This window comes from Dryobates pubescens, chromosome 26, assembly GCF_014839835.1.
Source record: "Dryobates pubescens isolate bDryPub1 chromosome 26, bDryPub1.pri, whole genome shotgun sequence".
Lineage (NCBI taxonomy): Eukaryota > Metazoa > Chordata > Aves > Piciformes > Picidae > Dryobates > Dryobates pubescens.
The window spans coordinates 16,245,248-16,272,201 of record NC_071637.1 but is presented as its reverse complement, the minus strand read 5'-3'; the positions used below and the strand labels follow the sequence as shown (position 1 = coordinate 16,272,201).

Here is a 26,954-nt window from a genome sequence, read left to right as displayed (position 1 = left end):
ACATGAGGAGGAACTTCTGTCACTGAAGGCTGCTGGAGGCCTGGAGCAGGCTGCCCAGGGAGGTGGTGGAGTCTCCATCTCTGCAGAGATTCCAAACCCACCTGGCTGTGCTCTGGGTGACCTGCTCTGGGTGCCCCTGCCCTGGCAGGGGGTTGGACTCAGTGATCTCCAGAGGTCCCTTCCAGCCTTTACCATTCTGTGCTTCTCTGAAGCCTTGCTGGGGGTTGGTTGCCTCTGCACCATGCTGCTAGCTGGGCTCTGGGGTCCTGGCCCAGGACATCCTGACCTTGAAACTCCAGATCTCCCTTGCAAGGGGTTTCAGCTGCTTTCAGCTCAGTGCCCTTTGCCCAAGGGTGGCTGTTCCCTTGTGCCAGTGCCAGGCCACGGGGCACTCATCCTTCACTCCCATCTCCTTTGGAGAGCCTCCTCCACAGCTCCCCAGCACTGCAGGACCTGCTCTCAGGGCTTTTCTTCTTCACCTTGTCCCAAGGCTCTGTGCCTGGACACTGACCCTGACCTTCACTTGAGGGTGTAAGATTGCAAGTGTCCTGGGGAGGCTGGCTGGGGTCCAGCCTCCTGCTCTCCATGGGGAGTTCTATCCCAGCTCCCACTGGAAGGGGCACGGCAGCAGCACACAGGCTCCTGCTCCTGGCTCCTTCCACCTGGGGCTTGCTGGGAGCCTGCAGAGCTGCTGGTGGCATGTGCCTGCAGTGACACTGGTGGCCTCTAGATGCCTGGCAGCCCTCGGCCCTCGGAGGCTGAGGCAATTCCCAACTGCCTGCTGGCGATGACAGTCGGTGGGCAGAGTCCCCACTGCCCCAGGCACCTTGTCTGCCTGGGTCCTCCTGCCAGGCTGGGCTGGCCCGGGGGGGCTCCTGCTTGCCACGGGCCTGGGGGCTGGGCTGGCACTCTGTGACCTGTGTGTGTCACCGTCCCTGGCAGCTGGGGACGTTGGTGATGCTCCAGCATGCACAGCAGCAGAGCTGCTGCTGCTCGGAGCCAGGTGCCTGCCCCTGTGCCATCCCTCTTGGTTCTCATCCCAATCCCGACCCTGCCCCTGAGCTTGGGAGGAAGGGAGGCTCTCCAGGATGGAGCTGGGCCTGCCCAAGCTACAAATCTCAGCTGTGTGGGACAGAGGACCTGATGCCTGCTCAGGAGCCCTCAGCTGGGTCCTGCAGAGCCAGCATTGCTCTTGCATTGAGGTGGTGATGAGGCTGAGTGCCTGAGAGGCTTCTGCCTCTCTGCTGCTGCTCAGGGGTCACTGCTTTGGCTCTCAGGACTGGCTGGGCTCTGGAGGAGGCAGCTCCAGCCACCAGCTTCACTTTCTCCTCACCTTAAACCTTGCCTGTGTGGCAGGGCTTGGGAGTCAAGGCTGGGGGCTGTAGCAACAGAGGAGGTGGGAAGGTTCCCCTGGGCAGCCCCAAGCCCAGCCCCTGGTGCACAGCAGCTGCTGGCTCCCTGGGAGCTGGGATTTGGCCACGTGGAGCAGCTCTGTCCCTCCTCCTGCCTGGACCCAGAGCATCTTCCTGGGAGGTGCTGAAGGCCAGGTGAGCACCACCCTGTTGCTACCTGTGCTGGTGGCCACCTGTGAGTCTTGTTTGGGGTCAGTCTGGGGGTTGCCTGGCAGCACTCGAGCTCCACAGGGCCATGGGATGGAGAGTGCTGGAGGAGGGACTCAGCCCTCAGCTGGAGGAGCCCAGGGCAGGCTCAGCCTCCCTGGGGACACCCAGAGCTCAGCTCTCCCATCAAGCCCTTGGTCCTTCAGTGGCTCATCCTGCCAAGGAGCAATATGGGGAGTGGGGCCTGGAGGAAGCTGCTGTGGGGCAGCTCTGGGGACAGCTGCCTGACCCCCAGCAGCTTCTCTGTTTCTCTCTCACTGGAAGCTCCTCTCATAGAGCCATAGAACTGTCAGGGTTGGAAGGGACCTCAAGGATCATCCAGTTCCAACCCCCCTGCCATGGGCAGGGACAGCTCACACCGCAGCAGGTTGCTCAGAGCCTTCCAAGCCTCCAGGGCTGAGGCTTCCACCACCTCCCTGGGCAACCTGTGCCAGATTTTCACCACCCTCCTGGGGAAGAACTTCTTCCTGACCTCCCATCTGAATCTCCCCACTTCTATTTACCAGTGCTTTACCTCCTGTCACTGAGCCCCCAGCCTTCCCTGTCCCCCTAAAAGGAGCACCAGCACCAGCCTTGGTGGTTGGAGAATGGTTGGGACTTGATCTCCAGGGTCCTTTCCAACCCAAATGATTCTCAGATTCCTCTGCCCTGGCACTGCTGCTGCCCTGCCCTGCCCTGCCCTGCTAAATGGCTGCTCTGGGTTTTTAATAGCTGGTGTTACTTGGAGTGCTTTGGCCTGGCTGGGGAGGGCTGGGTCTGGTTACTGGGGGTTCCTCCTGCAACCCCCCCCTGCCCCAGCAGAAACCTGAGCAGCAGGAGCCTGTGCCCTCGCTGAGTGAGAGGCTTTCCTCACCTCACAGCTCAGGGGCTTAAAGCAAACTGGGCTGGAATGGGCTGGGGAGCCAGGTGGGAAGCTCTGTGTGGCCCTTGGGAGCCCCTTTGCTCCAGGACCCCACGTCCCCACGCTCATGCCCAGCTCCACTTGCGATCTCTGCAGCCCCTGGCATGGCACAGCCCATGGTGCCCCCTCCCAAGGGTTCTCTGTGCCCAGGCACAGCCCTGTGCAGCACACACTGCCCCTCCAGCAGGGGCTGGTGGTGCCCCTGTGGTGCCACCACACTTCCATCTGGGAGCTCCCCAGCTCCTTCAGTTCATTCCCTGCCCCCCACACGCTTGGGTTTGCAGCACACTGGAGTTTCCCAGCTGGTTCCCAGAGGAGCAGCAGCCCCTGGCCAGTGCCTGGCTTCTGGCTGCTGCCAGCTCTCTCTGGGGACCAGCAGCACAGCTCAGGGCCCGAGGTGCCCTCGGGAGCCAGCTCCTGCTCGTGGAGCACAGAGTCCTTCAGAGCTGCTGCTACCAGCGGCCAGAACCAGCTTGCAGCTCGGTGGCACAGGGGCTGGCACCATCCCTGCCTGCTCTTGGCCACCATCCTTCTTGGGGGTGGCCACCTGGTGTCGCCTGTGGCCACTTGAAGTGTGCCCGCTCGGCCGGGGCCGCTCGGGGGGGATGCTGCCGCTGCTGCGGCAGTGCTGTCCCCGTCCCCTGCCCCCTGCCTGCGTGTCCCCAGCCCGCGGGGGACAGGGGAGAGTGGCGTGTCCTTTGAACGGGCTCCAGCAGCGACAGGTGCTGGGGCAGGCAGAGTGGGGCCGGCTCCTGCTGCTGTAAAGGATCCTCCTCTGCCCGCACTAATCCGGCTCCGTTACACCCGGGCTAGAAGAGGCTGCTCCCCGCCGGGCACTGCCCCAGAGCCCATGCTGCCTGCCCACCACCGCGCCCAGGTAAAGGGGACAGGGAGGGGAGGGGTCCCCGTGGCTGCTCCCTCGGGGTGGGGATTTGGGGACGGCAGAGCCCCCAGCCCCAGGAGGAAACCTTCATCCCCGTGGGCTCCCCAGGCGGATGTGGGGCTGCTCAGCTGGGAACCAGCTGCTTGGAGCTCCTGCCCCAGTGAGAGCAGCAAGCAGCTCTGTGCTGCTGGAGGGTCTGGGTCAGGGCTAGGCTGCCCCAGTGAGAGCAGCAAGCAGCTCTGTGCTGCTGGAGGGTCTGGGTCAGGGCTAGGCTGCCCCAGTGAGAGCAGCAAGCAGCTCTGTGCTGCTGGAGGGTCTGGGTCAGGGCTAGGCTGCCCCAGTGAGAGCAGCAAGCAGCTCTGTGCTGCTGGGATGGCTGCTGGAGGGTCTGGGTCAGGGCTAGGCTGCCCCAGTGAGAGCAGCAAGCAGCTCTGTGCTGCTGGAGGGTCTGGGTCAGGGCTAGGCTGCCCCAGTGAGAGCAGCAAGCAGCTCTGTGCTGCTGGGATGGCTGCTGGAGGGTCTGGGTCAGGGCTAGGCTGCCCCAGTAAGAGCAGCAAGCAGCTCTGTGCTGCTGGGATGGCTGCTGGAGGGTCTGGGTCAGGGCTAGGCTGCCCCAGTAAGAGCAGCAAGCAGCTCTGTGCTGCTGGGATGGCTGCTGCAGGGTCTGGGTCAGGGCTAGGCTGTTCCAGCCTCTGGGCAGTTACTCAGAAGGTGTTTTGGGGCAGGGTGAGGGGAGGTGGCTGGGCAGGGATGGGCGATGGGGAGCAAGGTGGCAGCTCCTGCTGGCACCCCCGTGCCGATGGGGACCCCTGGGGCAGAGGCTGTGGTCCCCAGCAGGCAGGCAGCTGGGCAGCACTGGTGGCTGCCGGGGCTGGGGGGGTCAGCTGGTGAGCAGTTATGAGGGGCTGGACCTGCCTGTGTGGTTGGGGGGTGGGCAGTGCTGGGGCTGTGCCAGGGATGCTCACCCTGGCTGTTCCCCACCGTGCCCCCCGGGGGCTGCAGCTGCCGTCTGCTGCCCTGCCACGGAGGCACATGGCCTTAACTTGGCACCCTGGCCCTGCTGTGCCCTGCTGTGCCCTGCTGTGCCCTGCTGTGCCCTGCTGTGCCCTGCTGTCCTGGCCCTGCTGTGCCCTGCTGTGCCGCCTGTCCTGGCCCTGCTGTGCCCTGCTGTGCCCTGCTGTGCCCTGCTGTCCTGGCCCTGCTGTGCCCTGCTGTCCTGGCCCTGCTGTGCCCTGCTGTGCCGCCTGTCCTGGCTCTGCTGTGCCGCCTGTCCTGGCTCTGCTGTGCCCTGCTGTGCCACCTGTCCTGGCCCTGCTGTGCCCTGCTGTGCCCTGCTGTGCCCTGCTGTGCCGCCTGTCCTGGCTCTGCTGTGCCCTGCTGTGCCCTGCTGTGCTGCCTGTCCTGGCCCTGCTGTGCCCTGCTGTGCCCTGCTGCCTGTCCTGGCCCTGTGGGCACCGTGGCAGCCACAGGTGCCAGCATCAGCCGTGGGTCAGTCACCACTGAGCAGATACCAGGGCACAATGGGGTGGTGGAAGGGACCAGTGGCTGTGTGGAGCCCCCAGCTTGGTGCCAGCACCGCTGCCATGGCCCCTGGCTGGGTGGCAGCAGCTTGTCCCTCTTCTGTGAGAGCAGAGCTGCTGCCTGTGCCCTGCTGTGCCCATCTGCCTGGCATCAGGGCTGGCAGCCTTCATCTGCTGTCTTCTTTCCCACAGGAGCCTCACTGAGCCAGGAGCGCCACAGGGCAGCCACCTCCTGCCCTGACGACCCCCATGGAGCAGGGTGGTGGCACAGGGGGGGGTGGTGCCATGCCCCCCCCTGAAGCAGAGGGCAACACAACCCAGGCGGACCCAGGAGCTCCACAGACTGCCCAGCCCCAAGGGGACAAAGCAGCACCCATGGAGGGGACTGAGCCAGCTGCCCCTGGGGCACAGGGTGAAGAGAAGGCTGAGCCTGGGCAGGAGAAGGATCCTGCTGCTTCCACAGCTGGGGATGGAGACTGGGCAGGGCCTGGGAAGGAGGAAGCTGTGGAAGAGGCTGGAGAAGGGAAGGCAGAGCTGGCCCCAGCCTCTGCAGAGCCCTGGGATGCAGGGAAGGCAGAGGAGGAGGCTTCAGCTACACAGCACCTTGGAGGGGAAGGAGCATCCCCAGAGGAGATGCCAGCTGCTACCAAGGCCCAGGATGGAGGGAAGAATGAGCCTGGGAAGGAGAAAACTCCAGCTGCAGGAGAGCCCAAAGGAGGGAAGGGAGCAGCCCTGGAAAGGAAGGCTCCAGCTGGTGCCAAGGCTCAGGGGGGAGGGAAGGAGAAGCCCAAGGAGGAGAAGGCTTCGGCTGCAGGAGAGTGTAAAGGAGAACAGGCAGCAGCTGCAGGAGGGAAGGCTCCAGATGCTGCCAGGCCTCAGGATGGAGGAAAAGGTGAGCCCAGGAAGGAGCAAACCCCAGAGAGTGGTGGGAAAGCACAACCCACAGAGGAGAAAACTCTGGCTGCAGGGGAGGCTGAAGGAGGGAAGGCAAAGTCCGTGGAGGAAGAGGCAGCCTTGGCTGTAGCACAGGCTGGAGATGGAGACAACAAAGAGCCCCTGGAGGAGAAGGTTCCAGCTGCTGGAAAAGCTCAGGATGCAGGGAAGAAAACTGTAAAGGCAGAAAAAACTCCAGCTGATAAAGGACCTGCAAAGGAGAAGGGCTCAGGTGCTGCCAAGGCTCAGCATGGAGGGAAGGCAGCAGCCAAGACAGAAAAAGCCCCAGCTGCAAAAACAGCTCAAGAGAGAAGCAAAGAGGAGCCTGCAAAGGAGAAGGCTTCAGCTCCTGCCAAGGCTCAGGGGGAAGAAAATCAAGTGGCAAAGGCAGAAAAAGCTCCAGCTGGCAAAAAGGCTGAAGGTGGAAGCAAAGAAGAACCTTCAAATGAGAAGATCCCAGCTCCTGCAAAGGACAAGGCCCTGGACCCTGCCAAGGCTCAGGGTGGAGAGAAGGCAGCAGCCAAGGCAGACAAAGCTCCAGCTGCAAAGGAGCCTCAAGATGGAAGCAAAGAACCTGCAAAGGAGAAGGTTCCAGCTCCTGCCAAGGCTCAGGATGGAGAGAAGGCAGCAGCCAAGGCAGACAAAGCTCCAGCTGCAAAGAAACCTCAAGATGGAAGCAAAGAACCTGCAAAGGAGAAGGTTCCAGCTGCTGCCAAGGCTCAGGATGGAGAGAAGGCAGCAGCCAAGGCAGACAAAGCTCCAGCTGCAAAGAAGCCTCATGATGGAAGCACAGAACCTGCAAAGGAGAAGGTTCCAGCTGCTGCCAAGGCTCAGGGTGGAGAGAAGGCAGCAGCCAAGGCAGAAGCCAAGGCAGACAAAGCCTGCAAAGAAGCTCCAAAGGAGCCTCCAAATGGAGGCAAAGAAGAACCTGCAGAGCAGAAGACTGTGGCTGCTGCCAAGGCTCAGGGTGGAGAGAAGGCAGCAGCCAAGGCAGACAAAGCTCCAGCTGCAAAGGAGCCTCAAGATGGAAGCAAAGAACCTGCAAAGAAGGTTCCAGCAGCTGCCAAGGAGAAGGTCCTGGCTGCTGAGGGTGGAGGGAAGGAAGGGACAGAGGTGGAGCCTCCCCCGGCTGTAGCAGAGGCTGGGGATGGAGGCCAGGAGGCCCCAGAGGCAGCAGAGGTGGAGGAGCAGCAGCCAAGGGGCACCGAGCCCCCTCGCCCGGCTCTGCTGCAGAGCCTGAGCTGCCCAGCTGCCTGCCAAAGGTACCCCTAACCCCCTGGCATGGGGTCCCCTCTTGGGGGGCTGCTGGCAGGGCTCTGCTCACATCCTGCTCCTGCTTCCAGGGAGGAGCAGCCCTGGCTGGAGGCGATGGAGATGATTCCAGAGGAGAGCACAGTGGCGGAGCCCGGCCCGGCCCCACCAGCCCTGGGGGACCTGCAGCCCCCCAGCGCCCCCCAGGAGAGGACATTGCCCGGTGCCACGGGGCAGCCCGGCCCTGAGGGACAGCCACCCTCAGCGGAGGCACAGCCACCCCCCAGCCCCTACCTCACCCCCGACTTTGGGAAGGAAGACCCCTCGGAGATACTGGGTAAGGCTGGGGGGTGCCAGCCTTATCCCTGCACCCCAGGGTGGCATCCCGGGGTCCCCTCCCACCCCCCTGTGCTGCCAGCTCATGCTCTTGGCTTGTCACCTGCCCGGTGGCCCTCGAGCTCCTGCTTCACCGTCAAAAGGGCTCCGAGGGCCGCGGACCCTCCGTGGGCTGCTCCCGCCTGGCACGGTCCCCGGGGCTGGGGCTGCCCGGGAGGAAGAGGAGCCCCAGGAGTGACAGCCAGCGGCTGGCTGGTGACAGGGGACACCGTGTCCCGGTGTCCTGTGCTGCTGCCCTTGCAGGGGTGGCGGGGCTGGGGCTGCACCCGGTTCGGGCACAGAGGGTGCTCGTGGGGCTCCGGGAAGGGGAGCCCAGGAGTGGGTGCGGGGGGTCTGCCCTGCACGGGGGGCGAGCAGGACGTGGTGGCATGGTGAGCTGGTGACCTGGAGAGGGCGATCGCGACACGCGGGATGGTGGGGAGGGGGTGCCAGGTGGTGGGGTGGCATGTAGTGAAGGGGGGGTCGTGTAGCTAGGTACCCTGTGGCAGGGTGGGTGCCATGGGGGGTGCTGTGTGCTGGGCTACCTCCCAGCGGGGTGGGTGCCACGCATCAGGGTGGGTGCCACGGCGTGGGTGCTATGTGCTGGGGTGCCTCCCAGTGGGGTGGGTGCCATGCATCAGGGTGGGTGCTATGTGCTGGGGTGCCTCCCAGTGGGGTGGGTGCCATGCAGCAGTGAGGGCACCCCCTGGGCAGTGCTGTGTGTGCCACTGCAGCGGGCAGCCAGGAGACCCTGATTTGGCACTCAGGACCTGGCCACATCCTGCACCCAGAGGCTAGACTGGGTGCCTGCTTCACCCTTGAGCGTGCTTGCCAGGCCGGGGTGCCCAGCAGTGGGGTCCCCAGGTGGGCAGCTGCCCGTCTCAGCCCGGCTCTCCTCCCTGGGCAGACGATGTCCCTCCTCCGCCAGCACCCTTTGCTCACCGCGTCGTCACCCTGCGCTCTGCCACCGTCAGCTCCCAGTTCAACCTTGACTCCAAGGACATCCTGGGAGGGTAAGGAGAGACCCTGGGCGGGCATGAGATGCCTGACTTTCCCCTGGCACTGCCTCGGGCTGCTGCCCAGCCTGGGACTTCCCTGGCCATGGTGTGTTGGCGCCTCGGGCAGGACGGGTGCACGGGGGGGTGGTGGGCAGTACCCCAGAGCAGTCTGGGGGTGCCCAGCAAGCTGGACAGCTGGTGGTGCTGGCATCTCTCTCTCTTTCCCTCCCCCAGGGGCAAGTTTGGCGAGGTCCACACCTGCACAGAGAAGCAGACAGGGCTGAAGCTGGCAGCCAAAGTGATCCGGAAGCAGGGTGCCAAGGACAAGGTCTGCCCCGGGCTGGCTCCTCCTGGCCTGGGTGCCACCAGCCAGCGGCATGGCCGAGGGGGAGGGTGGGAGTGCCACGCCTGGTGTGTGTCCCCAGTGCTGTGACACAGCCTGTGGGTGTGCCCCTGGGGCTCCTTCTGCAGGAGATGGTGCTGCTGGAGATCGATGTCATGAACCAGCTGAACCACCACAACCTCATCCAGCTCTACGACGCCATCGAGACCCCCCGGGAGATCATCCTCTTCATGGAGTTGTGAGTGCCTGGGGGGGCACCACCTGGGGCCTGGCTGAGGGGCACCCTTGTGGGGGATGCTCCAGAGGGATGGATGCTCCAGCCCCTCGCCAAGCAGAAGAGGATGGCCTCAGGGAGTGTTCCTCACCTTGCCCGCTCCCTCTCGGCCGCCTCCTCGTCTCACGCTGCTGCTGCTCAGAGGCTCTGCCTGGTGGGGCCAAGATCTCCTTCCACCACAGCTGCACTGAGGCTGCAGATGACCCAAGGCCTTCCCACACACCTCTTCCCCTCCCCCCTCCCTCTGCCCACTTGCTCCAAAGAGGTTGGGACTGTGCTGGGACCATTCTGCTCTACGAACCCCAGGGGATGGCCTGGGGTAGCCCTCATCCCTCTGCACACCTTGAGGGGTGCATGTGGAACCCCCAACCCCACCCCCCCCCCCATGGCTGTGCTTAGCCTCTACACCAGCATCTCCATGGTGGGGCTGGGTCAGGGTTCTGAGGGGTCAGAGGATGTTAGGGTTGGAAGGGACCTCTGGAGATCTTCCAGTCCAACCCCCCCCTGCCAGAGCAGGAGCAGAGAATCTACCACAGGTCACACAGGGGCTGGAAAGGCTCCAGAGGACTCCACAGCCTCTCTGGGCAGCCTGTTCCAGGGCTCTGTGAGCCTCACAGCGCAGAAGTTCCTCCTCATGGTGAGGTGGAACCTCCTGTGCTGCGGTTTGCATCCATTGCCCCTTGTCCTGTCACAGGGTGCAGCTGAGCAGAGCCTGGCCCTGTCCCCTCCCTCCTGCCCCCCAGCCCTCAGACACTTAAAGCATTGATCAAATCCCCTCTCAGCCTTCTCCTCCCCAGACTGAACAGCCCCAGGGCTCAGCCTCTCCTCCCAGGGCAGCGCTCCAGTCCCTTCGGCATCCTCGTAGGGTGGGCAGGGGACTTGGGCGGGGAGCCCCCGGGTGACCCCTGCCCGTGGTCCATCCCCACGCAGCATCGAGGGCGGGGAGCTGTTCGAGCGGATCATCGACGACGACTATCACCTGACGGAGGTGGACTGCATGGTCTTCGTGCGGCAGATCTGCGAGGGCATCCGCTTCATGCACCACATGCGCGTCCTCCACCTCGACCTCAAGGTGACAGCAGAGTCCTGCGGCTGCTTGCGGCCATGGGGGGAGCGGGGAGGGGGCCCCCGGCGCTGGCCAGCTGTGCAAGCACCGTTTGCAGAACAAATCCTCCGAGGAGCGACTGAAGGAGCTGGGGAGGGTTAGTGTGAAACAGAGGAGGCTGAGGGGGAGACCTCCTGGCTGCCTACAGCTCCCTGAGAGCAGGCTGGGGAGAGGCTGCTGCTGGTCTCTGCTCACAGGGACAGGACAAGAGGGAATGGCCTCAAGCTGCCCCTGGGGAGGTTCAGACTGCACAGCAGGAAACATTTTCCCCATCAAGAGTGGCCAGGGACTGGAATGTGCTGCCCAGGGGGGTGGTGGAGTCCCCAGGCCTGGAGGTGTTTAAAGGTGGTTTAGATGTGGTGCTTGGGGGCTATGGTTTAGGGGTGAGCCTTGCAGAGCAGGGCTCTGGGTTGGACTCGGTGCTCCTGAGGGTCAGTTCCAGCCTGGATGTTGTTGTGGTTCTGTGAAGCTGGTTTGCTGTAGCATGGATCAGCCATGGGCTACCAGACCACACACCTGGGCTGTCACCTCCTGGTGGTGAGCTGTGCCAGGGGAGGTTTAGGCTGGATGTTAGGAAGCAGCTCCTGACAGCCAGGGCTTAGGCTGGATGTTAGGAAGCAGCTCCTGACAGCCAGGGCTTAGGCTGGATGTTAGGAAGCAGCTCCTCACAGCCAGGGCTTAGGCTGGATGTTAGGAAGCAGCTCCTGACAGCCAGGGCTTAGGCTGGATGTTAGGAAGCAGCTCCTGACAGCAAGGCTGCTCAGGCCCTGGGGGGCACTGCCCAGGGGGGTGGAGGAGTTGCCATCACTGGAGGTCTTTGAGAAGAGCTTGGATGTGGCACTTGGTGGCAGGGTTCAGCTGGTGTGGTGGTGTTAGGGCAGGGGCTGGGCTTGCTGATCTCAGAGGTCTGTTCCAGCCTCACTGGTTCTGTGTGATCCTGTGATGGTCTCCTTGTCCCCACAGCCTGAGAACATCCTCTGCGTGGCTGCCGTTGGGCACATGGTGAAGATCATTGACTTTGGGCTGGCTCGAAGGTGGCATCATCCCCCCTCCCCCCACCCCCCAGCTCCATCCTTCCTCTCCATCCCCATCCCACCCTTTGTCCCTACACCCCCTCAGGGTGCTGGGAGCCCTGGCTCCCACTCTGGGCTCTAGCTTTGGCCATGGCTCTCCTTGGCTGGAGTGGGAGGGGGGCAGTGGTTTTGGGGAGCGCCCTGTCCCCCTCCTGCTGATTGACACCTCCCACCCCCCACCCCCCTTGTCTGCAGGTACAACCCCCAGGAGAAGCTGAAGGTGAACTTTGGCACCCCTGAATTCCTCTCCCCAGAGGTGGTCAACTACGAGCAGGTCTCCTACTCCACGGACATGTGGAGCCTGGGCGTCATCACCTACATGCTGTACGTCAGGGCTGGGCAGGGGCTGCCAGCTCCCTGCCAGGGGCACAGAGCTGTCCCCATCCCTCTGTGTGCCCTGCTGGGCCTGGGGGAGAGGGCTGGGTGGGAGGTGAACAGATGGGGCTGAGGCTGCTTGCGCCCACCCCTGCAAGCAGGACCCCAGCACCTCCCTTCTCAGGGTCACCCTGGGGCAGCTGTGGCCAGGCTGGCTCTGTTCTGGGGTGGGGGTGTTTGGGGGCACCACAACCCGAGGGGAAGTGACTCCTCACCCCCCTGTACCCCAGGCTCAGTGGCCTCTCCCCGTTCTTGGGTGACAATGACACCGAGACGCTCAACAACGTCCTGGCTGCCAACTGGTACTTCGATGAGGAAACCTTTGAGAGTGTCTCTGATGAGGCCAAGGACTTCGTCTCAAACCTCATCATCAAGGAGAAGAGGTGAGAGGGTGGCACTGAGCATGGGGGCCGTGGGATGGCACCCCTAAAGAGACATGCCTGGCTCCTGAGTGCCACGTGCTGCCCTCCCCCCTGGCACCAGCAGCAGCCCCTGATGTCCTCCACCAAGTGAGCCCCACGGGGCCCTGCCCTGGCTGCTGGCTGTGGGAGCAGGGCAGGAGATGTCTCTCCGGGGTCACCTCTCCCAGCTGGGATGTGCTGGACCACCCAAGCTCCTGCCCAGTCCCTGGGCACCTCCCTTTAACTGGTTCCTCCCTGCATGTTTCTGGGGGCTCTTGGGTGGCAGATGGGGGTGGTTGGGGCAGAGGGGCTTGAGCAGGGGTGAGCCCATCCCCTCTCGCCCCCAGTGCCCGGATGAGTGCTGCCCAGTGCCTGGAGCACCCCTGGCTCAACAACCTGGCAGAGAAGGCCAAGCGCTGCAACCGCCGCCTCAAGTCCCAGGTGCTGCTCAAGAAATACGTCATGAGGCGGCGCTGGAAGGTGAGGGGAGTGCCAGGGGCTCAGCACCGGCTGGGGGCGCCGCCAGCCTCTGCCCGTCCTGGTGGACGGCATTCGGGCGCTGGAGGGTGGCTCTGTGTCTCGCTGTGCTGCTGACAGCTGAGGTAAAAAAGGCTTGGAGATGCCTGAGCCTGGAGGAAGGGCTCCCCAGCACCAAGCTCCTTCTGTGGGTGCCCTCAAGGTGAGGACCCCCAGCAAGTATAGGTCCATTTGTGGTGGTCTCCCCTGAGCTGATCCCTAGAGGACGTTTTAGGGACAAGAGTGGTGGCAGGACAGTGTGAGGGATGGTGCCAGCGCCAGCCCTGTGCTCCTTGCCCACACAACCCAGCTCCGTGGGTGCCCGGGGGGGGCTGCCCACTCCTCAGCCCAGCCCCAGGAGCTGGATCTGGTTCAGCTCTGAAGCCCTCCCAGCAGCATGAGCATCTGGTTCAGCTCTGAAGCCCTCCCAGCAGCATGAGCAGCCCTCCTCTTCCTCCCACAGAAAAACTTCATCGGGGTGTGCGCTGCCAACCGCTTCAGGAAGATCACCAGCTCGGGGTCACTGACGGCGCTGGGTGTCTGAGTGGGGGGCTCCTGGGGGAGTCGAGGCCAGAAAGGAGGCACCTGCGAGGGTCCCACGTTCCTCTTGCTTGTGGATGGCAGCAGGACCTTGCTGGGGTCCCCCCTTCCCGTGGTGGGGGTCAGGCACTGGAGCTGTGCCGCCTGCCCCCGCCGCTGCCAGATGGCTGCTCTGGATCTGCGCTTCGTGCCCCGTGGCAGCGTGGGTGACCTGTGCCCCATGCCAGCGTGGGTGCTGCTCTGCTGCATCCCCTGGGACTGTTCACCCTGCAGCTCCAGGACTGCTCAGGGGGCTTTTGAGATTTATTTGGGTTCCTTGCCCAAAGCTGCTCTGCTGAGCTTGTGTCTACCCTGGGACCTGGGGACACCTGCAGCATCCTCCCAAGGCTCCAACCCTTCCCATTCCTACTGAGCCAATGATCCAGTCTGGATTTCCTGACTGTGAGGTTGCTCCTGAGCTCTGCTTTCCCCTCTCATCCCTGGCTGTGTGATGCCTGACCTGCAGCATCCCTGCTCTGCTCCTTCTTCCTTCCCCTGGCCTCGGAGAAGGGACATCCCTGTGTGACTCCACTCCTGGGCCACCCTGTGCCCTTGTGCCACCACCTTGGCCCCAGGACTCGCACACTCTGCTCTGTTTAGAAGGGTCTGCAGCAATAGGACGAGAGGCAAAGGTTTGAAAGTGGAGCAGAGGAGGTTCAGGATGGGCAGCAGGAGGAAGTTCTGCACAGGGAGGGTGGTGGAACACTGGAACAGGAGCAGGTTGCCCAGAGCTGCAGTTGTGGCCCCATCCCTGGAGCCATTCAAGATCAGACTTGATGTGGCTCTGGGCAGCCTGCTCTAGTTGGAGATGTCCCTGCTGACCGCAGGAGGTTTGGGCAAGATGGCTTTTGAGGGTCCCTTCCACCCTCCTGCCATCACTCATTCTGTGTAAACGCTGCAGCCTCATCCTGCCTTTGCTGCCCTCCCATCCCAGCTGAGGCTCGGTGGGAGGATGCTGGAGGGCACCTGTGGACCCTCAGCCCGGCCCCTTGGCAACAGCGTGGGGGCCAAATCCCCTCCTCCCAGGCTGGCCGAGCGGGAGCTGAGCTGGCCCCGAGCTGCTGCTCGCACAGGAAGGGAGGAAGCAGCGAGAACTCTTCCAGCAGCATCCCCAGCTGGGAGGCAGCGAGGGAAAGAAGGAGGCTTTGTCTTCCTCCTGCCCTCCCTGCCCTTCGGCTCTGCCAGCGGGGGAAAAACACAACCTCTGCCTGCCCCGGCCCTGCCGGAGCGGGGGGAGCCGGCGGCCTAATGCGGAGCAGCTGCACGGCGCTCCCCCGAGCACCGGCACCGACCACCAACGCACCGGAACTGCCGGGCTGCGGCCGCCAGCTCCCCCGCACCGCCTGCGGGGGCTTCCCGGCACCGGCCGGGCGGGGGGAGTCTCCTCATCCTCCTCGTCCCGACCCCCGTCCCCTCTGCCTGCGCTCCTCGGAGCTACTGGAGGATGGGCAGCGCCTGGGCTTCTGCTTCCAGCTTTGCCTGCAGTGGGAGGGGATGGGAGAGCAGGGAGAGGTCCTAAGCCCCCTCGGTTCTCCCTGGTTTGTCTTTTACCATGGACGACCCCCGCCCCTAGCCAGGTCTGTGTGTTTGCTGCCTGGGCCTGGTGGAAAATCTCTGGGGAGAGATGGGGGGAGGTGCTGACCCCCAAGCCCCAGGTGAAGGGGCTTTGGGTTTGTCCCTACTGGGCAGGGGGCACAGCTCCTGGGGCCCTTCCCAGCTCTCACCCTCTTGTAAATAAATGTACAGGTCTGTCTGCAGCTGCCCTGTGTCCCTGGGGGGATGCTCCTGGCCCTCTCCCCAGGTTGCTGTCTTGTCCCCAGGCTAGAAGGGACAGAGAAGATCCCCTGCTGAGCAGGGCTTGGGGACCACCTGGTGCATCCCCGGTGCTGTGCAGTGCTGAGGGGTCCTGAACTCTGCACCCAGTGACTGCAGCAGCAGCCAGCTCTGAGTGCTCCAAAGAGGAAAGGGAGAGAAGGATGGATGGATGGATGGTTAGAGGTATTGCTCACTTCAAGAAAGACATTGAGAGCTCCAGAGAAGGGCAAAGGAGCTGGTGAAGGATCTGGAGCCAGGTGGGGGTTGGTCTCTTCTCCCAAGGACAAGAGGAAACAGCCTCAAGTTGCCCCAGGGGAGGTTTAGGTTGGACATGAGGAACAATTTCTTCCCCCTGAGGGCTGTCAAGGGCAGTGATGCCCAGGGCAGTGGTGGAGTTTCCATCCCTGGAGGGCTTTCAAAGCCGTGGAGCTGTGATGCTGAGGGCCATGGTTTGGTGGTGTCCTGGCAGTGCTGGGTTAAGGGTCGAACTCGATGATCTTGGCGTTCTCTTCCAACCCCCGCCGCGGCTGCAGCCGGCCCCGAAGCAGTTAACGCTGCCCGAGCGCTGGCCGCGGCTCCCGCCACGGGCGTCCCTCCCAGCCGCTTCCTGCCGGCAGCCTTTGACCGGTTCCTGTCGGTGACCACCCTGCGGGCCTGGCCGCCAGCGCAGCCCCATCTGGTTTGAGTTACGCTCATGGCGCTGACGTCTCCTTCCTGGCTGGCCCCAGGAGCTGTGCGTTGCCCCAGTCCCCGCAGGACACGGGGGCTGCAGGGCCCTGCCATGGCTTGGTCCATGGGGGTCCCAGCCCTGGGCACTCCTGGCACCCCAAGCTGCTCCGTGGGGTTCCTGGGCACAGCCCTGGGTGTGCACAGCTATGGCACAGAGATACTCCAATACATCCCAGTATCCCAAGCTCAGAATGGGAAACATCCACCCCACAGACCAGTTTGGACTCTCCAACCCCATCCTTTCTTATCTCAGGGCCCCAGAGGGGCACCCAGCACCCATCTATCTGGGCCACAGGGCTGGCACCCATAGGAGCAGCCATGACCCCATCCTGTGCTCCTGGCTGAGGGGCAGGACATGGCTTGGGAGCTCAACGAGTCCTGCGATGGGGAAACTGATCCTGTCAGGGCTGAAGGGCACAATGGCAGAGAAGGTCCTGGTCCCACCCCTTGTTTAGGGATCCTCATTACCCCCACAGGCAGGTGGCACAGTCTGCAGGGGCTATGGCATCCATCCAGAGCCTTGAGCACCCATAGAGAACAGCACCCTGCTCCCATCCCTGCCTGCACCCTGCCCCTGTGGCACCTACCCTATCAGCATCCCATCCCTGGGACACCCACCCTACCTTCACCTCATCCCTCTGGCACCCCCCCCTACCTGCAGCCCATCCCCATGGCATCCACCCTGCCAGCATGAGCCAGGGGCATCTCAGGGAGGGAAGGGGAGGCCCCTCCTGTGCTGGCACCTGGCAGCAGGCTCACCCCGTGACTAGGTGCAGCCCAGTCCCCAGCCACCCAGCTGGGAGCGGGCAAGTGGGCTGGGAGCCAGGCCACCCACCAGGAGCTGGGGAGGGGGGAGGGCAGGGAGAGCAGCAGGGCCATGGCCAGGAGCTGGGGTGGAGAAGGGGAGCACTGGGAGCCCTCCTCCACGTGTCCAGGGCGATGCTGGCAACTGAGGGTCCCCATCCCTGGGGGGCTGGAGCTTGGTCGGGGCGGGGGGGCAATGGGATGATGCTCCGGGAGATGCCACGCTGCTCCCAGCGCTGGGACTCCCTCCCGGGGCACCGTGTGGAGCTGGGACCGCGTGTTCCCAGCTGGAGTGGGCGATGGGGCTGGCTGAGCTCCGTGGGAACCAGACGGCCCCTGGGCACGGCTGCGGCCATCGCTTCCTCCCGCGCCCCCGGGGACCGCCCGAAGGAGGGGGCTGAGGTCAGCCACGCTCGGGCCGGAGCCGCCAGCATGATGTAGCTGCTCAAATATTGTTTTCCACTGGGAAGGAAAAACAAAATGTAGAGGAAAAAAAAAAGAGAGAGAGGCCCGGGGCTGAGCCGTTTTCCCTGTCCTGTACCACCAAGGGTGGCCCCCGCCCCCTGCCCTGCCCTGCCCAGCGCTGGGCCGCGGCCGTGGCCCGGCAGCGGCTGCCTGGGGGCTGATAACGGAGCTGACGCTGCCGCTCTGCTCCCAGTCCCTGCGTGACGCCAGTGCTGTCCCCACAGAGACCCCACCCCCGGACTGGCCAAGCTGGGGTCCTGCTGGTTTTGGGGAGGGGGCTTTGCCGTGAACCTGTTCCACAGCAGCGTGTAGACCCTCTGCCAGCCTGGTGTTCTCCCCCCATGCCTACCCTGGGCTGTGCCATGGGACCTGGGCATTGCTGCTCCTGCGGTTCCCCCTCTCCCAGACTGGGGTGGGCAGGATGGGGGCACTGGCATAGGCTCAGGCCCCCAGTTTGCCAGCGTTGTTCTGGTCCCACTCCAGCGCTGTGGAGATGCTGGTCTGGGTGTCCCAGTGAAGCAGGGGCAAGGGGCTGGTGACCAGCTCCCAGCCCACGGCTGTGTGGGGATGCCCTCCCTGGTTCCCCCTAGCCTGGCATGAGTGAGCCCCGGTGCTCAGCCCGGTGCTGGCAGCAATGACTCAGCCGGTGCCTCCTCACCGGCAGCCACCGCCGTGATTCAGGACTAAGGAATCCACTTTCCCCGGTTCCCACCGCAGCTGCAGCCCAGGAACAGCCTGGCCCTGGGGGTGCCCTGGCCGCAGGGTGTCTGCAGGGACCTGGTGGGATTCCAGCCAGGCACCACAGCAGCCCTGAGGAGGGACTGAGAGGGGAGGGAGCCCCATCCTCAGCAGAGCAGAGCCCCCACACTGTGCCACTGCTCCCTGGCATCTCTCTGGGGCCACGCACTGAGGCTGGTGCCAGTCATGCCATGTGTGGCACTTGGGACAAGCCAGGCACTGTGAGCTGTTCCAGGCACAGGGAGGTGGCACTATGGCTTCAGAGGGTCTCGCTCCTTCCACAGCATTTGCCCCTGCCCCTCATGGATGAGGTCCCCTCCTGCTACCATGGGATGAGGCTTTGGAGGCTCCTGGCCCTGTGCTGTGCAGCACCTGGTCCCCAGCACCTCCCAAGGACACAGGAGCAGGGCATGGGTGCCCCGACACAGGCCATGCCCCATCCCCCGTGGCCCCACAGTCCAGCTGGTGATCACCAGTGGGGGGCCCAGCAGGGTGAGGGTGGCACTGCGTGGCCTTGGGGACACAGATGGCCCTGCCAGCACCCAGGCTGGGGCAGAGGGTCCCCAACGTGCCCTTGCCCACTGCCCACCCCAATCGGGGCGCAGAGACCACAGAAGCAGCGTTGGGCAATGTGCTTTATTTGGTGCCAGGGCTGGGGGGCTCCCGAGGTGTGAGAGTCCCTCACTCAAAGAAGAACATTCCAGGTGTGTGGTAGAGGCAGGGGGGCAGCCCCAGGGGGTACCCATTGCCCCCCTGCAATGGGATCGTGCCCCCCGGCCCCCACGGCTCCTTCTGCTCGCCCACCCGTGGCCCCACAGCCCCGAAGGGTGGCTGTCGGGGGGCAGCAGGGGCCGGAGGGGCCGTGGCCAGGAGGTGCTCCAGGGTGGTGCCACACGGCCGCTCCTTCACGCAGAACCTCAGCGCCTGCACCCGGCACTGGTAGCTGCCGCCCAGCGCCTCGGGCCCTGAGCGCCCGAAAGAGCCAAAAACAGGCAGCGGGGGCTGCGTGTAGCCTTCTCCCTCCAGGAAGCACGATGGAGGCGGCTTGCCTGTGCCCAAAAGGGTGCCAGGGAAGGTGGGTGGCACCTGCCCATAGGGCTGGCCTGGCCCCAGCCCAGGGATGGGTGGCTCCTCGCCCTCCAGCTGCCCTGGGGGAGTCCCTGGCGGGGCTGAGGAGTCTTGCGGTGGGTCCCTGGGCTGGGCGGGCAGCAGGGTGGGCAGCAGGGCAGGGTGCGGTGCTGGGCGCTCGCCGGGCAGCGGGTACTGACCTGGCCGGGGCAGCTGCAGCGCTGCCGGGAGCCCCCCGCAGACAGTCTCCTTGGGCGGGCGGCTCTCCGGGGGGGCAAAGAACGGCCCCTTGGGCTGCGACGTGTCTGGCAGGTACAGGCAGGGCTGCCTGGCCTTGGGCGGCTGCCGCCGGGCACAGAGCTTGGCACAGCCTGGCACCCCATCACACTCGGGCAGCGCGGCGGGGCTCTGCTCTGCGGCCACCGGTGATGCGTAGCCCCCCTCCGCTTTCCCTTCCTCGGGCAGCGGGGCAGTGGGTGGTCCCCGTGCCCGGTGCCTGGGGGGCTTCCCGCTTCCCTCATCCCCCTCGGTGGCGCCCGGCGCGTCCCGGGGGTTCCTCTTCTTGGTGAAGCGGCGGCGGCGCCGCAGGAAGCTGCCGTTCTCGAACATGTTGTAGCAGTCGGGGTCGAGGGTCCAGTAGTTGCCCTTGCCAGGCTTCTTGTGGTCCCGGGGCACCTTGACGAAGCACTCGTTGAGGGAGAGGTTGTGGCGGATGCTGTTCTGCCAGCCCTGCTTGTTGTCCCGGTAGAAGGTGAAGCGTGCCGTGATGTACCGGTAGATGCCACTCAGCGTCAGGCGCTTCTCGGGGGCGCTCTGGATGGCCATGGTGATGAGGGCGATGTAGCTGTAGGGTGGCTTGGTGGCCTCGCTGCTGGGGAAAGGGCCACCACCGGCGGTTGCCTCGGGGGCCGGCGGGCTGCGCAGAGCCGAGTCCCCAACAGGAAGGTCCTGCTGCATCGTCCTGGCCGGTGGCCGCCGCCTGCTCTGCCGCACGGCCCCGCCACGGCCCGTTAAAACCCGCCAGTGACCGGTGAGGGGGCGGTGGGGGAGAGCCCCTCCTCTGCGGGGCCGCCCAGGGCGGAGCGGGGCTCCGCGGTCCAGCTCTGGTCCCTGCGGACAGACGGAAGGATGGACGGACGCGCCGCCAAGGCTTGCGGCCAGCAGCCAGCGGCCTCGGGGCTGGCACGGCCGTGGCTTCCCCAGGGCAGAGGTGGGCAGTGCTGGCCTTGGCTGAACTCCGGGCACAGTCCCCAGCCCCTCTTCCCACGGGAGGTTCCCACAGCCTAGGCTTCATCCTGCCCTGCCCGCGGGTCCCGTCCGGGGCTGGTGGGAGGCTGAGGCAGGACTCGGGGCTGCTGCGCTCGCCCAAGCTGTGTCCCCGGCCTGGGGCTGTGCTGGATCCTGTGCACGGTGCCAGCTCCCTGCTCTGTGCCAAGTCCCCACGCTGTGCCCATTATCGCCTCCAGGCTGCAGCACAGCTCCCACCTCACTCTGCTCATCAGGGGAAACTGAGGCATGGGCAGCAAGCACATCTAGGACAGGGTCATGAGTTGCCAGGTTGGCAGAGCAGCTAATGGGCATCTCACCACTGCCTGCACCCCCTGCCGGGGGGCTGGGGACCAGGGCAGAATGGGACTTGAGCCAGTGCAGGAGCAGGGAGGTCAGACAGTGGTGGTGGCTTAGCAGCAGTGGTGAGCTCATGAGCTCTGGGTGAGTGCTTGGACTACTTGGGGATGTCTGAGGTCTCTTCCAGCCTCAACAGCCCTGTGGTTGCACGGATGCTCCTCATGGATGGATGGTCTCTGATGATCCCCCTGGTGCGTGAGGCTCTTCCCAGCCTCAGTTTCCCCAGCTGCCTGGGCCCCCCCTTGGACCATCCCCATCCCCACACCAGAGCCAGACACAACCTTTATTTCTTTATTTCCAGTGAGTCCCCACAGTGCAAGGGCAGAGCTGCTGTGCCCCAGCTCACCAGACAAGCACTGAGCAAATCCCACCTGGGCAATAAATACAGCATGGGGCTGGCAGCTGCCAGCCTGCCCACATCCAGGCCCCGTGCCCGCCACGGCAGCGGGGCTGGCAGAGCACCTCTCCTCCCAGGCTGTGTCACCACTGGGCTCTCTTCTCCTGCCTGCTCAGGCTCAGGGCTGGCAGAGCCGCCTGAGGACACGAGTGATGTGGCTGGAGGTGCCAGGGGTGCAGGGCTGGGGCGTGCCATGGCGCAGCATTGGGCCCATGTGCTGGGCATGGTGGAAGAGCTCCCGGGCAAACACTGGCTCCACCTGCAGAGGCACTGAGCTGATGGGACTGTGGCTGCAGACAGGACCCTGTGCCCCCCCTGCCAGCCACCATGACCCTGGCAGGCGGCTTGGGGGTGCCACAAACGCCAGCCCTGGCACATACTCACGTGGGCCATGATGAGCTTCTGGAAGTGGTGCCCGGTGCTGGTGGGGTACTCCTCCCCAAAGCAGAGGTGGATCTGGTACTGAGGTGTGGGCTGCCCGTGGCTCAGGTACCCCTGCAGCTCTGCAAGACACCAGCTCTGTCAGGGGGCATGGTGTTCCCAGGTGTGGTAGTTTTAGGCTACCCACCACACCAGGCTCCCACAGCGCCATCCACTCCCGTGCCCAAGCAGATTGGGGTCTCCCCGGTCCCTCCTGGGCAATAAACACAGCATGGGGCTGGCAGCTGCCAGCCCACCCACCTGCACCCGGGCCCCGTGCCCAGCGGGGCAGCGGGGCTGGCAGAGCCTGCACCCAGGCTGTGTCACCCCTGGGCTCTCTTCTCCTGCCTGCTCAGGCTGAGGGCTGGCAGAGCTGCATGGGGCAGGGGCAGGCGGATCCCCTGGGCGGGCAGACCCCGTGCCCCCGGGCACTTACGCTGCAGGAACTGCTGGGTGTCCAGCAGCTTGTAGGTCTTCTCCCTCTCCAGCTTGTTAGGCCAGTCCCTGTGCGGGGCCAGCGGCCCGTGCCAGTACACCCTGCCCTGGCACTGGCGCTTCATGAAGACCCCCTCGGGTGCCACCCACAGCAGCACGCCGCGCTCCAGGTGGGGCAGGAGCCTCTCCAGCACGTCGGTCATGCCGGCCACCCTGCCGCTGCCCGCCAGCGCCCGCGGCGGGGGGAACTCGATCTGCTCCATGCAGGAGGGGCCGCAGGGCTCGGGGGCGGGGCGGGAGGCGATGCGGCAGCCCTCGGCCGTGCGAGTCGTCACCTCCTTCACCAGCACGTCGCAGTAGTAGAGGCGGACGTGGAGCCAGCAGTCTGGGGGGGCAGGGGAGGGTCAGCTCACGGGCAGCTCGGTCTGGGGGAGGGGAGGTCACCCAGGGCGTTGCCCACAGCCAGCATGGCTCCTACCTGAGTGGTTGACGTCCTCCACGGGGAGGTGAGATGGGGATCCAGGGAGGAGGTGGCTGTGGGTTGGGTCCCAGCCATAGAAGGCTCCCCTCACATGGTACCCTGGGCCAGAGCAGAGATGAGGTGGTAAAGGAACGTGGGCAGCTGCCCTCAAGGGCTCCCAGGTGCTGTCCTGGCCCCAGCCCCTGGGTCAGGTGGGCAGCATGGTCATTCCCACCACTGCTGCTCGTTACTGGGCCTCATTAAAGCCCCTTGGTGCATGATTCAGTGGCTTTGCCAGGGCAGGGAGGGACCACAGTCCTGGTCTGGGCATGGGGCTGCAGAGAGCAGGGCTCCTCATGCCCCATCCTGCTGCCAGGGACCCTCCTCACCTCGCTCAGCCGGGTGGGCAGGGAGCAGGGGTGTCAAAGACGCATGGCAGGGTTCCACCATGCCCTTCTGGTTCTCCTCCTCTGGATTCCTCACAGAGCTGCCCTGTGGAGGTGAATGGCTGTGGTGAGGGCCTTGAGCTGGCTCCTGCCTTCACCACGGACCCCATCTGCCAGCAGATTCCTGGTCTGAGTCTGGTAAGCCATGTGGCAAAGGGGACCCTCAGTGATGCCTCAAGGAGCTGCCAGCCCGGTGGGATGGATGCTGGCAGTGTGCAGGCAGGAGAACAAGGTGGGAGTCAGGGCTCCCACTCTCTCCAGCCCATGCAACAGATGGCAAGGGGGGTAGGTTCTGGCTCACCTGCTGGTCCTCACCAGCTGGGGACTGTGTGCCACTATCCCTCTCTGTGGAGAGCAAGGAAAAACCCAGTGAGCCCCTGGCCAACAGCAGGAACAGCCTCCAGAAGGCTGCCTGGGGACAGCCGGGAAGGCTGAGGAGATGGCAGGGAAGGAGGGAGGGAGGCAGGGAGGGTGATGTCTGCGGGGCACAGAGCTTGCACAGGCATCAGGCCTGAGTCTGGTGCAGGAGGAGGGATGGCAGGGACGTACCTGTGTCCTGGGTGCCCTCTGACACGATCTGGTAGACCTTGTAGGGCTCGGAGATGTCCAGCTGGCTCCGCTCGGGAACCTCCTGGAAGTCGGTGCTCTTGTTGAGGGCACAGCGCAGCCTGGTCTTCCAGGTGGAGGGGTCGGCCTTGTCTGTCCCCTCGTGGTACTTCCCCTTGTAGATGGCCCAAGCCTGCGGGCAGAGGGTGCCCTGTGCTGAGAGGGGGCTGCCCCAGGGGCCCCACTGCGGTACGAGTCCCACCGGGGCTGGGTGGGTGACAGTGGGGAGCCAGGGCTGGGGGTACTGGGGGGCTACAGAGAGCTGAGTGGTGGTGGGGTCCCAGAGGAGCACAGGGAATTGGCATCAGAGAGCCCTGGGGGTGCACAAGGAGCCATGCTGGGGGGGTCCTAGTCCTAGGGGTGTGCATGGGGAGGTGTTTGCAGCCAGGCTGGATGTGGCTGTGAGCAACCTGCTGTAGTGTGAGGTGTCCCTGGCCATGGCAGGGGGGTTGGGACTGGCTGAGCCTCGAGGTCCCTTCCAGCCCCTGACAATCCCATGGTTCTATGATGGGCATGGAGCCAGGCAGGGCATCCTGGGTGTGTCCATGGAGCTGGGTGGGATTCCTAGGGGTTCATACGGAGCCAAGTGGGAGGTCTTAGGCGTGTGCATGGACCCGGGTGGGGGGGTTCCGGGGGAGTGCCCAGAGCAGGGCAATGAGGAGCCCCAGGGGTGTGCCTGGAGCCTGGAAGAGGTTCTCAGGGGTGCACACAGAGCCGGGTGGGGGGATTCTGGGGGTGTGCAGCGAGCCGGACAGCGGGGAGCCCTGGGAGTGTGCATGGAGCCGGGTGGCGGTTCCTGGGGATGCTCCCGGAGCCGGGGGGCGTCTCGGGGGTGCTGCTGGAGCCGGGGAGGTGGGGAGGGTCCCGGGGTACCTTGAAGAGCGCGGCGTCCTGCTGCTGCCGGTAATCCTGCTTGGCCGCGTGTTTCCAGGGGATGCGGAACAGGGTCCGGTGCCGGTTCTCCCAGCGCAGCCCCGGGTACCGGCCGCTGTCGATCTGGGCGATCAGCCATTCCTTCAGCCGCATCGGCCCCCCCGGCTCCGCCATCGCGGCCCCGGGACCCCCCGGCCCGCTCCGGCCCCGCCGGCCCCCTGGGAAGGAACGTGCCGGGGCGGTGAAAGCGAAAGAGCGGCCCCGGCTTTCACTTTCCCTTTCCCATCACCGGGCTGGATCCGCTGCCAGCTCGGGGAGGGGACAGGCGCGGGGCAGCGCAGGGGACAAGGTCGCCCACAGGAGAGAGGACATCCACTTTGCAACCATGGGAGAAGGCAAAAGGCCTCCCGTGGCAATGAGGACAAGGAAAAGCACAGAAGAGAGAGGACAGGGAAGCCCACAGGAGAGAGCACACGGCCCCCCGTGGAAGAGGGGACACCCACGGGAGGACAGGTGCCTCTCTCCCGTGGGAGGAGGAAACAGAGTGACCCAGAGGACAGGGGACTGCTCTGCACCCCTTCCTGGTGCCCTCCCTCAGACATTCATGGTCCTCACACTCTCCCATGGGGGACAAGGGACTCTGCTCCCTGTCCTCCTGCTTTGGGGACCAGCACACCTCTGTGCCCTGGGGGCTGCGTCCTCCCAGGGACCACCCTCCCAGCCCGGGGGTGTGGGGAGCAGCGGAAAGAGGCTCAGGGTTTCCAGGCTGCTCTGAGCAGAGGCATTGTCCCACCCCTCAAACTCATAGCCTGCAGGGCTCTGGGTGCTGAGTCGAATGGGAACCTGGTGGGAAGAGCTGAGATGAGCTGTGCCAGGAGTGGTGCAGGGGCCTGACTCATCCCACACCCACACGGGCTCCCTGCCGGCCCCAGTTCCCGGTAGAAGCCACCCCTGCAGAGGAGACACAGGACTTGTGGGCACAGTGCTTCTGGGCATCAGCCTTCCTGCCCCTCTGCTGTGCTGCAGGCAGGTGGGTGCATGTGCTGGTGGGCACAGGGGTGAGATGGGCATCAGCAGAGGGGCCCAGACAGCCCTTTGGCTCCCAGCTGGCTCCTGGGCATCCTTCCTCAATGCCATGGCTGTCAGGAGGGTCTGAGTTCACCCTGTGTTGGGCAGGGAGAGAGCTGGCACCAAGCATGACCCAGCTGCCCCTGCCAAGGGCTCTGCTCCTGATGTGGCCCCCCCCCACGCACCCCAGCAGCAGGGCATGGGCTGGGTGGTCTTTGGGCTCATTGGACTGCCCCGGGGTGACACTGGGGTGGGCTCCAGCACCACTGCAGAGCCAGGTGTCACTGGATGGGGAAGCCCAGCTCATGCACCCAGCCCCAAAATGCATAATCAGCAGCACAGCTCCCAGCCCTGGACTGGCCTGAAGGATGTGGGGATAGGAGCACAGCAGCATGGCACAGCTGGCAGGGGATTGCTCCCCTTCCTGACCCCATCTGTGGCCCCTTTGTCTGCCCTGCTTGTGCCTGCTCAGCATGAAACCCTGTGGCAAACCCTGTGGCATGGCTCTCCCTGACAGGGAGGAGGAGGAGGAAGAGAAGGAAGAGGTCATGATGCCACCAGTGTGGTTCTGAGCACTGGAGAGTCCTGGTTTGGGGCAGGGGAGAAGGGCAGCAGGTTAAGACCCCCCCAGACTCCCCCCATTGATGTGCCACACTTGCCCTTGCCCTGGGAGCCCGTTGCCATCCCCCTTGAGGCTGCTGTGGCCAGGCTGGCAGCTTGCTGGCACAGAAAGCCTCTCTGCACTGTGCCAGTGAGGAGGGGATTTCCAGCCAGCTGTGCCTCTGCTGGGGCAACCTCCTGCCACCCCCTGCACCCCCGAACCCGGGCAAACCAGGGGCACGTTTCAGGAAGAGGGCCCTGAGGTGACCAATGGAGGATCCACATCTCCTCTTTCTGCCCGGGGAGGGGAGGTGGTGGCAGGGGCACTTTGCACAGCCCCTCTCAGTGGCTTGCACAGATTATACCCAAGGCCAGGAGATAGTGGTCGCCAGCAGCTCGTTAGCCAGCCCCAGCCAGCCAGGAGAAGCCTTTGTCAGCTGGGGATTTCCTCCCGAGGGACGCTCGGGACCCGCGGGATCTTGCTACCCCAGCACCAGCCGAGATGCTCAGGGGCCGGTCCCCTGCCGTGGTGAAGGTGAAGGTGCTCAAACCCGAGGCTCTGCCTGCCGAAACGAGCTTCAGAAGGAGTCAAACATTAACTCACAGCCAACCTTGCCCTCGCCTGGGTTTTTCCAGTTGTGCAAACCCAGAGCTGCCAAGATAAACACCGTTTGCTGTGCCGCGGAGCTGGGCTGGAGGTGCCGCTGCGCCCCAGGGGGGTGCCGGTGGGAACGGGGCTGGGCGCTCCTCGGCGCAGCCTGTACGGGCTCGGGGCTGAGGAGAGGGTGCAGCCGTGCAGGAGGTTTGCATCCATCCTGACTGCCGCCCTGGGGTGCAGGGCTTGCCATCCTGCTGGGCGCTGGGGGCCCAAGGGTGCTGGAGAGCCCTGGGTGAGGGAGCAGGAACAGCTGGAGATGGGAGGAGAGGGCAAGGGCTGCTCACATTCAGCCAGAGTTGCCGTGCAGGGGTAAACAAGCAATTATTAATCACTGATGGGCTTGTTAATTAGTGATGAGCATGTCCTGTCCCATGCTGAGCTCTCTTGGAAGCAGCCAGGGCAGAGGCAGTTCCTGCTTCCTGGGAAGTTCTTTTGCTCTGGGACCCCATTCCTGGGCACCTCCTCACATGCTGAGCTGGAAACCTCCCTGCAAGTGCCTGTCCCTGTCCAGCTCCACTATCCCATGTGGCAGAGGAGTGGCAGGGCCAAAGGGGACCCCAGAAACCTGCTCTGGCAGCAGGGATGATGCTGATGACCCAG

At 64.7% G+C, this 26,954-nt stretch overlaps 3 protein-coding genes across 3 annotated transcripts; 1 reads left to right on the top strand and 2 right to left on the bottom strand.

The window, feature by feature from the left end:
* Window positions 1-730: 730 nt before the first annotated feature.
* MYLK2 (myosin light chain kinase 2) lies at window positions 731-13,111 on the top strand. The gene is made up of 15 exons (XM_054173500.1): window positions 731-797; window positions 5,492-6,099; window positions 6,190-6,358; window positions 6,416-6,772; window positions 6,881-7,118; window positions 7,200-7,444; window positions 8,390-8,495; window positions 8,715-8,808; window positions 8,952-9,061; window positions 10,028-10,169; window positions 11,166-11,236; window positions 11,471-11,599; window positions 11,881-12,033; window positions 12,399-12,531; window positions 13,031-13,111. Exons 1-15 carry the CDS (start codon window positions 731-733, stop codon window positions 13,109-13,111), a joined length of 2,703 nt encoding a protein of 900 aa, XP_054029475.1.
* Window positions 13,112-18,331: 5,220 nt separating this feature from the next.
* FOXS1 (forkhead box S1) lies at window positions 18,332-20,048 on the bottom strand. Its single transcript, XM_009901820.2, has one exon. It carries the CDS (start codon window positions 19,720-19,722, stop codon window positions 18,379-18,381), a length of 1,344 nt encoding a protein of 447 aa, XP_009900122.2. The 5' UTR covers window positions 19,723-20,048; the 3' UTR covers window positions 18,332-18,378.
* Window positions 20,049-20,865: 817 nt separating this feature from the next.
* Window positions 20,866-24,252, bottom strand: LOC104301440 (interferon regulatory factor 4). Its single transcript, XM_054173410.1, has 8 exons — window positions 24,029-24,252; window positions 23,099-23,288; window positions 22,802-22,894; window positions 22,493-22,597; window positions 22,122-22,223; window positions 21,645-22,028; window positions 21,173-21,291; window positions 20,866-21,047 (listed from the first exon to the last, which is right to left on the bottom strand). The coding sequence occupies exons 1-8, from the start codon at window positions 24,200-24,202 to the stop codon at window positions 20,907-20,909; spliced, it is 1,308 nt and encodes a 435-aa protein (XP_054029385.1). The 5' UTR covers window positions 24,203-24,252; the 3' UTR covers window positions 20,866-20,906.
* Window positions 24,253-26,954: the final 2,702 nt, after the last annotated feature.